Source organism: Festucalex cinctus, chromosome 2 (assembly GCF_051991245.1).
Source record: "Festucalex cinctus isolate MCC-2025b chromosome 2, RoL_Fcin_1.0, whole genome shotgun sequence".
Classification (NCBI taxonomy): Eukaryota; Metazoa; Chordata; class Actinopteri; order Syngnathiformes; family Syngnathidae; genus Festucalex; species Festucalex cinctus.
The window spans coordinates 27885860-27900332 of NC_135412.1; the positions used below are offsets into that span (position 1 = coordinate 27885860).

Genomic DNA, 14473 nt, shown 5'->3' on the forward strand with positions numbered 1-14473 from the left:
TCGTGTGTTGTCATTCTTCCGTCTTATGTTGGCAGTACAGTCGCTCATTAGCACTCATAATGCTCATCTATGTCAAGTATAAAGATGATCCATTATGCACTGTTTTCCCCCACACTTTTGTTTTCCACAGGTGTCTTAATAAAAGCTAACAAAAATGTCAGAAAAAAATCTATTAGAGAAGTTAAAATTTATTTGAGGTTAATCAGAAGCACTTTAAATGTTAACATGCATCTGCTGACTCCTTTTAACATGAGTCCGAATTTTGAACACCAGTCATCAGTTACAGTAGAAGAGGGTGTGCACACTTGTGCAACCACATTATTTGAGTTTTATATGAATCACAGATTGTAAAGTTTTTCCAGAAAGACAATCCCAATTCATGTAACGTAGCACGACACAAGCTGGATTCTGCTTACGCCACATTAGCTAGCTAGCTAGCAACAAGGTTCGGCTGGCTAGTAATTTGGGGTACAGTTCAGTATATTTTCAGTACATTTAAAGTGCATAAATGGGTTTTTTTTATTTGTCAGTACGAACGGCATTTTGTAGTGTACCGAATAAAATATATTTCAAGTTAACCGAAGGTTAAAATGTCTCTTCTTCCATGACAAATGTATAGAAAATGGAATGGTGGTTATTGACTCCCTTCTGAGTTGCTGGACGTGAGCATCAGGGGGTAAGCTGTTGAGTACTCGGTAAGAAATATTTGGAGCAGGGCTCGCATGTGGATCACGCACAAGTCGACCTCGACGTGTCCTCAGAGTAGCTCGCCAAAGTGGATGATAACTTACACGTCAAAGCGCAGGTTCTGCTTCTCTTCAAAGAAGTAGTCCAGGATGTATTTCCTGACAAAGTCTGGGTTCAGCGTGTTGTCTATCACCTCCGTTCTCCCAAACTGCATCCAAACATGAAGAGATGGCAAAATAAATATACAATGTTTGATCATCTCACAACGTGATAGAGCACGTGCACAAAAATCAAAACAGATATTATTAAGCATACAAATTACATTTATAAAAAAACAAAAACTTTTCTCTCAAAAGATTTTCATAATGATGAAAAAAGAATGCTCAAATTATTGCACAAAAAGCCAAGAAAAGTACATGTACAGTATGTCATCACTGTTTGTCATATATGTACTCTTCTCATGTTTATTGTCCATTTTAGATGTGTCTCCCATGTGTGTGTGTGTGTGTGTGTGTGTGTTTTGTTTGTTTTTTACTTTTAACAATGCAGTAATAGTAAAAAAATAAATAAAAGAACATTTCAGTTACTTACTGTATATATTAGGATTCAGTTCTGTAGGGTTGGGGTTTTGTTTCATTTTGGATGTTCTTGTCTGAGTGATCAGTGTTTTGTTTTTTGTTCCTTGTTTTTCCCCTCGTCTCGTTATGTGTAACCACGTCTGCCTGCGTGTGTTTTCCCTTCCCCGTGTGGTCAACCAATCAGTGCCCTCAGCCACTTGTGTCCTCCCCCAGGTGTGTGTTGTCAAGTAATTAGCCCTGTTTCAATGTATCGGCGCAGTTCGGCCACACGGCGGCGCTGTTTCGGAGCTTGAAATCGATCACTTTTGGAACTGGGCTCCCGAGTGGAAACATTTCAAAACGTGCCCCGTACGTTCCAATGTGGACACCATATGCGGGATACTCCTCTAGTGATGATGTAACCGCAAGTCTGCCAATAACAATGGCGGATAGCTGTGTCGTTGTCGTCGTTTTGCGCAACCTCCTTAGTTTGTTTGTTTTTACAGCAAAATGCTTTGCGTGATGTTGTTGTACTTGAAGCACCTGGCATTGTCACGTCTCCTGTGTTCATCTCAATGATATGTATATATTACTTGATAGCCGATACATGCCCGTGCGAACCATTGAAGCAACAGAACAGCCATCTTACTCCTCCCGTCACGCAGACTACTGTTTAAACTACTTTGAAAACCCCCTTTTATCGCTCAGTTCCTAGACCACTGTTGTTTCTAGTAAAGTTCTGTCTCAAATGTTCTCTCATTTCGATACTGTAAATGTATCGGATCGTGTGCCGAGAAACGTTTCTTGGAAGGAGTAATATTGTGGCTTCAAAAGTCTTGGCCTATCGGCTATAAGCGAAGTGCGCATTAAGTTTGCGCATGCGCGAGGGAACCAACTACCCTATCAATTTGAATGGCGGAGATTAGAGTGGTGACAATCTTTGCGTAACTGTACACTTTAAAGCTTGCAAGTCAACTTCCCCGATGTCAATAAACCACATGCTATGCATGTTAATAAAAACAGCAACTTTCCAGCAGTTGAAACTTTTCTATCAGAGCTGATTCCATTGGATCCAATTCATTTTCAATGACCGTTTGGTAGTTTCGCCTACCTAAAAACTACCCATAATGCACCTTGATTTCGAGATACGCACTTCGCTTATTCAGATTATTGGTTCGTCTTCTTTGCTGATTCTTCTTCTACGCTTTCCGTTAACTCCCTGTGGCAGCGCTACAGCGCCACTCCAGACTTGGCATATATCTTACAGACGTTAAAAGTCCTGAGCGTCTTCATTTGAACACTCACATGTCTTGAAACGTTTCTGTCTGTACCAGATTTGTTTAAGGAACGAAGTCTGCTTTGCTTTCGTGTGAACAGAGCCTTAGTTTGTGGGGTTTGTTCATTCAGTGTGGGTGCATTGTCATTGTCGTTGTCGTTTCGTCTCAGTCAAGTCAAAGCTGATACCTGTTAAGTCAAGTCACAACCACAGCCAGCCAAAGTCAAGTCGAGTCAAGTTACATCAAGTACAGTCACTCCACGTCTAGTCCAGTTACGTCATCTCATAGTTGCTTGTTCACTTTGACTCCGTTAAACAAACTCACCACGTTTACACATTCACTCACTGTGCCTCCTTTCATTTGGGTCCACGTCTCAGACTCTACTACAAAACTCTCACATTGCATTTACATTTTACACATCCCGCCATCTTGGATCGCTAGTTAATACTAATACTTTACCTCAGAGAAAATAACAAAACAGCTGTTTATTCATTTTGGGGGTGAATGGAGTTGTCAGAAAGCTGGTTTGAAATTTTGTAAGTTTGACTGACATATCTGACTGTTTTGTTGACATTCCCTTTAGCGCAGCACCATCTAATGGATGCATAATGTAACCCCAGCCTCTACTGTAGCGCCTTATATATGGAAAAAGTTTTAAAATATGTCATTCATTGAAGGTGCGCCTTATAATGTGGTGGACCTTATAGTGCGGAAAACACGGTAAATTATAAACATAAAAAAAAAAAACTAATCAAAAATCAAGTGCTCACTGCATATCACAGTATGGACATTTTGTTCCATCCAGCCAATGCTAATTCATCAACTTGGATTAGATTAGCAACATTCAATGACTGCACAATCATGCTGCAGAAAAAAAAAAAAAATGCAAGGCGAAGGAAAATAATTCATAGGCTCAAATTACACTAATTCAATTAATAGCGCCATCGCACCACCGCTGCCGGACCAATTCAATATAAGACTCAGTGGAATAGTCACACGTTCTGCTATGTTACGACTGCATCTGGGATGTTTTACACATCCAAGGCTGTTAAAATGTAACTGCTACTTCTCATCCTCGGAAAGAATGAGAAAGAGAAATGAATGAGATGATCAGCAGCCTTCATCAGCAACGAGGATGAGAAAGCAGGAGGAATCAGCAGTAGACTGAGTAGCGGAAGTACAGTAACGTGTAGCGCTGCTCACTGTTTGTGATGTCTTCTCAAGGCTGGGCTGCAGACTAGTCAAGTAGTCGTCTTCATTTTTTCACAAGTAGCAAGTGGGAGAGAGCATGTTCATTCATTCTCCAGCATCGCTAGCTCATTGATTCCCAAGCACTGCCATGAGAGATCAGCTGGTGTGCCGTGGGAAATTACCCAGTTTCATTTCATTTCTCTGAAAATGATCATTTATATACAGCAAGCCTCTGCATATTTGCAATTCACCATTCACAAATGCATCCATTTGTTTTTTTCCTGGGAAAGCTAACCTCAGATCACCTCATGTTTTTTTTTTCCCTGTAACTTCTTAAAATGCCAGAATATGGCGCCATAGCCTTGGCTAAAAGGAAACTAGTAAATGGTGTCAAAGAAAATGTTGAAGTGATACATCTTAACTGGTCTGACATAATTGAATGTTGAGGAGGAGCTAAGTTTAGCATCCATCCATCCATCCATGCATCCATCCATTTATCCATCCATTTTCTTGACCGCTTATTCCTCACTAGGGTCGCGGGGGGTGCTGGCGCCTATCTCAGCTGGCTCCGGGCAGTAGGCGGGGAACACCCTGGACTGGTTGCCAGCCAATCGCAGAAGTTTAGCATGTGTTTTAAGTGAAATTAACGGAGAGTCTTTGAACCTTGCATTTGTTTTTGCTCTGCTGAGTACCTATAAAAAGCTAACCATTGGCATAGGCCTGATTAATATGTGAAATTGATTGATAATATGATAATCTCTGATTATTATCTAATAATATAATAATAATCTAGTAATATATGGTGACAGGCAGAACAATTAAACAGTCTTTAATTAGATAGCAGAAAGTGCAATATATGTATACTGCACATTTATTCATACAACAGATTAAATCATGGATTGCTGTAAGTATATTTGCTTTGTGTCCAACAAGCAGGCTACAATTTCCTGCCGAGTAAGTAAATATGTGAGTAATTTGAGATTAGAACATCATTATTTCAGCATGTTGGTCCAGAAAGGTGACAATACACAATATGCGAAGCCGGCCAACACCGGTAGTAAACAAAGCTTTTGAGCAGGAAACTCATTTGTATAGTATGTACATACATACATACATACAAACATATATACATACATACTTACATGCACCTTTCCACCCTAAAACCCGAGAGTCCTCATAACCATACGTAGAGTTGTGGTGGCAGTGTTACTGGGCATGACAAGTACTGCGATTGAGTCGCAGTGGTTGCTGCAATATTTAATGGTAACACATTTCGTGTTATAAACACCAAAGTCTAAAATAGGTTCTCCGGGGGAGCTTGAAATTCAGTTTATCCACAAGCATGTCAGCCAATTGGAGGGTTTGTCCTCTGGAAGAATAATTGGATCACGGTTTGGTGGAAAGAGAAAGGTACGCCAACCAGTCCACCAATCCTCCAGAAAAACAAAAAACACATTACACGCACCACTTAGCTTTGTCAATAGCTCACAGTTTGACTGGGCTGCCAGCAGCACCTGTAGGCCCGCAAGTTCTCAGATCTCACTCGTAACTGCACCCACTGGTGCTGAGCTTCAGGTGGGGTAGGGTTCGAGGATAGTGAGGATAAGCGGCACGGATAATTGATGGATGGATATATTATATTATATTATATTATATTATATTATATTATATTATATTATATTATATTATATTATATTATATTATATTATATTATATTATATTTACTGCTGTCAAAGTTAAACTCTTACTCTTACTCTCTTACTCCGCTATATTTGGCTACACTAAAGTCGTTACTTTCTTTTTCTCCTTTTTTCGTTTATTATCTTTACCAGAGACGCCAACAGCGGTTCTGCCACATGACTGCGTTTCACCAATCAGACGTAGCACAATAATCACATGACGACTCCTTCCCTTAACATTCTACCAATCAGATGTAACAATGCAGTCACGTGACCACAGGCAGCGGAAACGCTGTCGGAGTGTCAGCATTTGGAACATGTCAGCGGGAGAGGACGAAGCCGAACACCCATTGCCTCATATAATTAGCATGTTTACCTTACACGCCGTGCGCAATAACAGCTTTATAATGCGGTGTGTTATGTGTCTGCCGAAACAAACGGACATTTCGGCATTTAAAAATTCCACATCGAACCTGACCTAAATTCCCTTTTTGCTGTATTTAGGCAGGTGTTTGTCTTAAGTGTTGAAAAGGACCTTTTCACATAGACTCTTTTGCAAACACTAACTGTTGCCATAAACGAAACAGATGACGATACATGTTATATGGAGGCATGAATTGGCGGTAGCCACTAAGTGTCACAAATTGTCAACTGTAAAGAAGTTTTGGGAACAGATAAACACTTGACTCCATGTAATGCCAGAACCTGGTAAGAAAACATATCAACGTCTTAGTCAATGTAGCAATGATAGCATATGTAAACACAAAATATCTAGGCTAAAAAGTACAAGCTTCTAATTGTTATGCTGGATGAGTATTAACAGAAATTTAGTGACCGCAATATCCTCAGATTTAATACATTAATCATCAGAAATCCTACTCTAATATAGTCAACTTAATTTAACTTTGCAAATTGAACTGAATGTGTGATTTCAATGGCTTATTTGCCTGTAAACTCATAGCCTGATATTTTTTGTGTCAACACAGGGTTCACCCCAACAAAATGAATGTTTTTGTCTGTCTGATTACATTGTTGTAAAAAAAATAATAAATCAGACAATGTTCAAGCAGTTACTCAGTACTTGAGTATTCTTTTCAGCGAATATTTTTTTACTTCTACTTGAGTAAATTTTTTAATGACTAACAATATTCACGAGAAAGCAATGAGCCAGGCATGATCATAATGCCTCGTTCGTAAACAGGCTTCAATTTGACTGGGTCAAGTTGTGGCCAATTGGTCAATTACCAAGGGGGTGACCATTATACTGAGGCAGATGCCATAATGTTTGCAACGTGATTAGCAATGTCAACACAAATAAATGCAAACACAGAGTGAGTGTGCCTTATAGAGGTGACTCGTGTGGGATCATGGGAGAAGCATGGGTGGGTAGGGGGTTGGTCTTACCTCTCGCCATTGTTTGCACTCCACACCCTGCGTGTACAACACCACCACTGTGGAGAGAGAACAAAGCATTAGAAATCAAAAGAATTATTTCAAGGCAAATGTTAAATGTTTACTACTTACTCATAAATAGCCACAATGCAAGATTTGTTGTCTCTAAATTGTACAGCAATGCACTTTTGAGTTTATCATTTTAAAGGATGACAAACTTAAATACTGCGATTGGCTGGCAACCAGTCCAGGGTGTCCCCCGCCTACTGCCCAGAGCCAGCTGAGATAGGCGCCAGCACCCCCCGCGACCCTTGTGAGGAATAAGCGGTCCAGAAAATGGATGGATGGATGGACAAACTTAAATACATTCATGACACAACGCAATACACAAACATTGCACGTAAAACTAATTTTAATCAACCTAGTTTCTATTGAGGCAATATTTGAGACAATGCTTCACCTCCATTAAAAAAAAAAGAAGTAAATTTCCTGTTCAATTTTCTTCTGACTTTTCATGCATCCTTTTATGATAATCATTTCCATCCAATTTTTATATTTATGTTTGGCCAAAATGACTGACTTCCTGTTAAATGTTGTGCATGTGACGACTCAGCAGAGTCGATGAACAACAGATCCCAAAAATGCAGGCTCAGAGCAGGAAAACAATCTCGATTTATTCTTTTTGATAGACCGATTGCACAAAGCTTGCTCGCAGGCAAGTAGGCGAAATTTACAGAGGTGTCCCTGCACACAGGCGAGGAACACGGAAGTAACAAAAGGCACTTGCAAAAGGCAAGGAGGAATTGGGAAACACAAATCTCCTGCAAAAGGCAGGGAACACGAATGTAACAAAAAGCGCTTGCAACTGCAAGGAAAACTAACATAACCAAAATCGCTTGCAAACGGCAAGGAGAACTAACGTAACAAAAAACACTTGCTAACAGCAAGGACAAGAAAAACATAACTCACTTGCAACCGGCAAGGACGACACGAAATGTACACGGTATCAATCAACACGAGTATATCAAACAAAAGGCGACGCGGAAACACACACGTGAATACAAGTAAACTAAAGACGACGGCAGATTCAAAAAACTTTTACCAACCGGGAAACGCGGAGAACACTTGGACACGGAGGTGAGCAAATAATAATCCGACAGCTGTCAGTGCTGTTCGGAGTCCTTTTAAAGCCTTGATTACCAACGCGTTGCAGGTGCGACGCTGGGGAACGCCCCCCTCGTTACAGGCACTGAAAGAGACAAGCACAACAGGGCTGAGAACCGAACCATGACAGTACCCCCCCCTTAACGGACGCCCCTTGGCGGACCACCTGGTTTCTCTGGGTGTGCTGTATGAAAGGTGGTCAATAATGACGGGTCCAGGATCCAGGAGCGGGGGACCCACTGCCGCTCTTCAGGTCCGTAGCCCTCCCAGTCGACCAGGTACTGGAAGCCCCGGCCCCTGCACCTTGAGTCCAAAATCTCTTTCACAGTGTAGACAGGGTCCCCGTCGACCAATCGGGGAGGAGGCGGAGCTGGTGCAGGTGGATTCAACGGACTAGGAGTCTCTGGCTTGAGGAGGGAAACGTGGAACACTGGATGCACCTTGAGTGAGGGTGGAAGACGGAGCTTTACAGTCACCGGATTGATGACGGTAAGAATCTCGAAGGGACCGATGTAGCGCGGACCCAATTTCTTGGAGCACCCCGCCAGGCGCATGTCCCGGGACGAGAGCCAGACCTTGTCCCCGGGCCGGTAAGTGGGTTCCGGACGCCGCCGCCGATCCGCAATCTCTTTGTTACGGGCTGCTGAGCGGGATAGCGCCGCTCGGGTCTCCCGCCATACCTTGTGGGCCCGCCGTAAGTGGTGCTGAACGGTGGGTAGTTCGATGGAACTCTCCTGAGACGGGAACAGGGGTGGCTGATAGCCGCCCTAAAGGGTGAGTGTCCCGTCGCCGATGATGGCAGAGTGTTCGTGGCGTACTCGATCCAGGAGAGGTGCGAAGACCAGGATTCAGGGTTGTGTAGGCAAACACATCGGAGGGCAGCCTCGAGGTCCTGGTTGGCCCTCTCTGTCTGGCCGTTGGTCTGGGGATGATACCCAGACGACAAACTGGCTGTGGCGCCCAACAGCTTGCAGAACTTCTTCCAGACCTGGGAGATGAATTGTGGTCCACGGTCGGACACCAAGTCCACCGGGATGCCGTGGAGCCTGAATACATGACGGACGAGGAGTTGTGCAGTCTCCCAGGATGACGGCAGTTTGGAGAGGGCAACAAAGTGAGACAGCTTGGAGAACCGGTCGACCACGGTCATGATAACCGTGTTTCCTCTTGACTTAGGAAGGCCGGTGATGAAGTCCAGGGAGACGTGCGACCACGGCCGCGACGGAATGGGTAGCGGCCTTAATAAGCCCATCGGCGGCTGGTGGGAGGCTTTCCCACACGCACAAGCTGTACATGCCTTGATGAATTCAGTAGTGTCTTTCTTCATGTCTGGCCACCAGAATCGCTGGCCGATTAGGGCTAGGGTCCTGTTAATCCCTGGATGACAGGCAACTCGAGAGGTATGCCCCCACCGTAGGACCTCGGCACGCAATTGATTGGGAACAAAGAGTCTCTCGGTCGGGCATTCCGGAGGAATGGCAATTCCTTCCAGCGCGTCCATGACCCTCTTCTCGACCTCCCAACGTACCGCACCCAAGAAACAACGTTCAGGTAAGACCGGTTCCGTCCCGGTCTCAGGAGTGGCAGCATCGTGCATCCGGGACAAGGCATCTGGTTTCTGGTTCCGGGATCCCTGGCGGTAGTCCACGACAAAGTTGAACCTGGTGAACAGCAATGCCCATCGCGCTTGTCGAGAGTTGAGTCTTTTGGCGGACCGAAGGTACGCCAGGTTCTTGTGGTCCGTCAAAACCTTGAACGGCTCCTTGGCGCCCTCCAGCCAGTGTCGCCATTCTTGCAGCGCCAAGACAATCGCCAGCAGTTCCCGATTCCCGACGTCGTAGTTGGCCTCTGCGGGGCTTAGTCGCCGGGAGAAGAAGGCGCAGGGATGGAGCTTCCCGTCTTCTGGCGACCGCTGGGACAGGACCGCCCCCACTCCTGAATCCGATGCGTCAACCTCGACCACAAAAGGCAAATCCGTATTAGAGTGGATGAGTACTGGTGGGTTTACAAACTGCTGTTTTAGTTTCAAAAATGCATTTTCGGCACCAGGTGACCACTTAAAAGGAACCTTGCTCGACGTCAGTTTCGTAAGGGGGGCTGCCCGTGAACTATAATCCTTAATAAAGCGACGATAGAAATTGGCGAATCCCAAAAATCGTTGTAGCTGTTTACGACTCTTGGGACTCGGCCACTCAACCACGGCCTGAGTCTTTACTGGATCTGCTCGTAATTGCCCTCCCTCAATAATAAAACCAAGGAATTGCACCGACTTAGCGTGGAATTCGCACTTCTCCGCCTTAACATAGAGTCGGTTCTCTAAGAGACGCTGGAGAACCAGGCGGACATGTTGCCTGTGCTCGTGCTCATCGCGGGAGAAGATTAGGATGTCGTCTAAATAAACAAAACAAAAGATATTCAGCATATCCCTGAGTACATCATTAATCAGACATTGAAACACTGCAGGGGCGTTAGTCAGACCAAAAGGCATTACACAGTACTCAAAATGTCCGAGTGGTGTCTTAAAGGCAGTCTTCCACTCGTCCCCTTCCCGTATCCTCACCAGATGATAGGCGCTTCGTAGGTCTAACTTAGTAAAAATTCTTGCGGACTGTAACGGGGCGAATGCTGAGTCTAACAGGGGGAGCGGATATTTATTTTTCACGGTAATATCATTCAAGCCGCGATAGTCGACGCATGGACGGAGAGTTTTATCCTTCTTCTCGATGAAGAAAAACCCGGCCCCTACGGGAGATTTTGACGGGCGTATCTGTCCAGTCGCGAGCGAAGTCGTAATATACTCCCGTAAAGCGTCCTGTTCTGGCTGGGACACCTGATAAAGGCGTGAACCCGGCAACGGTGCACTTGGGATCAACTCAATCGCACAATCATAAGGCCTATGGGGCGGCAATGCCTGCGCGCAATCTATGCTAAAAACCTTACTTAGGTCATGGTATTCCTCGGGGACATGATCAAGACAAACGGGTTCTGGAGCTACGCTAACCGGTACAGTGGTAGCCCCTCCTGCCGACTTCAGACAATGGGCATGGCAGAAGGGACTCCAGTTCTCTAAGGCCGGCTTCTCCCAGTCAATATCGGGATTATGCGTCTTAAGCCACGGCAACCCCAACACTAGGGGGGCAGAACGGGACGGCATAACAAAAAACCTCCGTCTCTCCACGTGATTTCCTGAAAGTCTCAAGATCAGGGGACCGGTGGAATGTCGAACCTCCGCCAGCAGACGTCCGTTGAGGTCGAAAACCTCCTTGACCTCCTCTAACGTTTCCAGCGGGCTTCCTAACGCTTCCACGACACACGGGTCTACGAAACAATCATCTGCACCCGAATCAATAAACGCGATTATCTTAAGACTCACCCCGTACCCTGACAGCTCTCCCGACAATTCTAGCCGTTTATTGCTAAGAATCGACCTCGACGATGGGCTTGGTTCGGTTCCCCCCGGTTCGTGCTTACCCTGATGTGCGTCCATTCCAGACCCCTGGGTCTCGTCGGCTCGGCCTCCCAGTCGAGTCAGGCGTGGAGGTCTTGCTGGACACGAAGCAACCCGATGCCCAGGTTGACCGCAGTAGAGACAGGCTCCGGCGAGCCACCGGCGACGACGCTCCTCGGGGTGCAGGCGTCCACCTCCAATTTGCATGGGCTCCCCTCCGTTGGCTGGAGGTCCCGGAAGGGTATGCGTTTCCGCGAAGTCGACGAGAGTGAGTCCGGACATGTTGTTGACTGCCGCTCCCTGTCGCTCAACAGCACGCTCCCGGCACCGTTCTCGTAACCGGTTATCCAAACGTATGGTAAGTTCAATAAGTCCCTCAAGAGACCTCGTGTTGTCGCGGACTGCCAGTTCATCCTTAAGTCCAGTGTTCAGTCCCCGACGGAAGATACTACGCAACGCACAGTCATCAAAACCGCTCTCGGCAGCCAAAATACGAAATTCGATGGAGTAATCCGCGACCGATCTTTCTCCCTGTACTAAATCTAACAACCGACCTCCGGCCTCTTTCCCCTTGACTGGATGATCAAACACGCGTTGAAACTCAACAACAAAATTGGGGAAAGAAGACCGAAGGTCTGGTCGTGCGTTGCTCACCACCATCGCCCACGTAGCGGCTTGACCAGACAGGAGGCTCATAATGAACGCCACTTTGGACTGATCACGAGCGTATGTAAATGGTTGCTGGTCGAAAATGAGAGAACACTGGTGCAAAAACTGACCGCAACCTCCGGGCTGTCCTTCGTAGCGTGACGGGTGGGGCAAAACGGGTTCAGGGAGCGCCGACGTGGCAGTGTCTGAACGCGACAGTTCCGGGTTTGGCACTTCGCGAGAACCGAGCTGCACGAGCCTAGCAAACATTTCCTCACACTGGTGAGCTAGCCTGTCCACGACCTCTTGTAGACCGGCTAATACAGTTTCGGTTTGCCCAACCCGTTGCCCCTGGCTGGCCAACGCCCTTCTCACCTTCTCTGAGTCTGCGGGATCCATGGTCGGATTATTCTGTGACGACTCAGCAGAGTCGATGAACAACAGATCCCAAAAATGCAGGCTCAGAGCAGGAAAACAATCTCGATTTATTCTTTTTGATAGACCGATTGCACAAAGCTTGCTCGCAGGCAAGTAGGCGAAATTTACAGAGGTGTCCCTGCACACAGGCGAGGAACACGGAAGTAACAAAAGGCACTTGCAAAAGGCAAGGAGGAATTGGGAAACACAAATCTCCTGCAAAAGGCAGGGAACACGAATGTAACAAAAAGCGCTTGCAACTGCAAGGAAAACTAACATAACCAAAATCGCTTGCAAACGGCAAGGAGAACTAACGTAACAAAAAACACTTGCTAACAGCAAGGACAAGAAAAACATAACTCACTTGCAACCGGCAAGGACGACACGAAATGTACACGGTATCAATCAACACGAGTATATCAAACAAAAGGCGACGCGGAAACACACACGTGAATACAAGTAAACTAAAGACGACGGCAGATTCAAAAAACTTTTACCAACCGGGAAACGCGGAGAACACTTGGACACGGAGGTGAGCAAATAATAATCCGACAGCTGTCAGTGCTGTTCGGAGTCCTTTTAAAGCCTTGATTACCAACGCGTTGCAGGTGCGACGCTGGGGAACGCCCCCCTCGTTACAGGCACTGAAAGAGACAAGCACAACAGGGCTGAGAACCGAACCATGACAGTGCATGTCTTCTTGGGACTTTTTCATGTGTCCTTTTATGATAGACAAGTCCAGTCAATTTCGAGTGGATCAATCAAACAGGTGACGAGGGCTCATTTTTCATCAATTTTCTAAGTAAACTGGCACACCTTTTTTTTTTGTCAAACACTGACACCATCCTTCGATGGAAATGGAAATCAAATGTTATTGTCATTGCAATACAGAGCAAGTACAAAGCAGGGAAATCAATTGTTCAGTTCCAACCCAACCAAGGAACATAAAAAGACGGTAACATATACTGTAAGAGCGGGAGGACAGGAACGGCAGGACTGATGGGTCATCCAAGGGGGGGCTCCCCGATTCCTTAGATGAGAAAAATTGAAAACTAGAGGTATGAAGACGGAAACAAAATCAACTGTTCGACGATGGTCTTATGGGAGGGGGAGCACAGTGTGGGATTTGGAAAGAAACACCTCAGCACATGGCAACATAATAAAAGCAATGCAACTAAACTCAAGACTTGTACATGTGGGTAGGTGTATGTGTTTTTGGTAAAGGGAATGTGTCACAGCACAGACACAGTGTAGGCAACAAATCTTTACAATTTATTAATTTTCTACCATCTACCTAGGACTGTTTTCCAATATTTACTGAGCCAAAGCACACATTTTACAACCACCAAACACAAATGGAACAAAAAGTGGATGCATTATGTGCCTTACTCATGGAAGGGCATCAAATTGTTCTACCAAACTATGCATCACTGGACATAAGCTAGATGAGCAAAGAACCATTATTTGTAGTAAACGGATCATTTTCAGACCAGCCAAGTGAAATTAGATGATTTTGCAGCACACCTGATGATTTCCCACAGCACACTAATCTGCAAAGGCACATTGGTTGGTAATCTGATCTGGGATTCCTGCCTAAAATTGAGGCTCATTTGGGGGAATTTTCTAGTCGGAGGTTTGTCACAGTAAAACGAATTCATCCAAAATGGCATCTTCAAACCAAAATGGGCAATTTTATGATCAATTACAGGGGTGAATTTTCTAGTAGGAGTTTGTTAAGAGGAATTCATCTAAAATGGATGCTTCAAACCAAAATGGGCAATTTTATGATCAATTTCAGGCATGGGTCCTTCACACACTTCTTCCTGCATCCCTCGCAATGTCGCGTCAGTGAGTGAATCTAGTTGGGGCAACTTTTGGGGGTACTCATTGAGTTTTGGGTATCTAGAAGTCATACATTTTTTCTTTAGAATAACATTTAACTGTCAAATATAAACATACACATACATCCAGAGTGACATCGGTTTCACTGTTTGAATGATTTTCAATGATGCA

At 45.1% G+C, this 14473-nt stretch overlaps 1 protein-coding gene across 2 annotated transcripts in view; it reads right to left on the bottom strand.

Annotated features, from left to right (window-relative positions):
* Positions 1 to 14473, bottom strand: part of cpne5a (copine Va) — a 130493-nt gene that overhangs the window by 73694 nt on the left and 42326 nt on the right. For both annotated transcript variants that reach the window (XM_077514171.1, XM_077514172.1), the window contains exons 5-6: positions 6796 to 6842; positions 792 to 895 (exon numbers count right to left, since the gene is read on the bottom strand). In XM_077514171.1, the coding sequence (XP_077370297.1) occupies positions 792 to 895; positions 6796 to 6842 (151 nt within the window). The remainder of the gene's footprint in view (positions 1 to 791; positions 896 to 6795; positions 6843 to 14473) is intronic.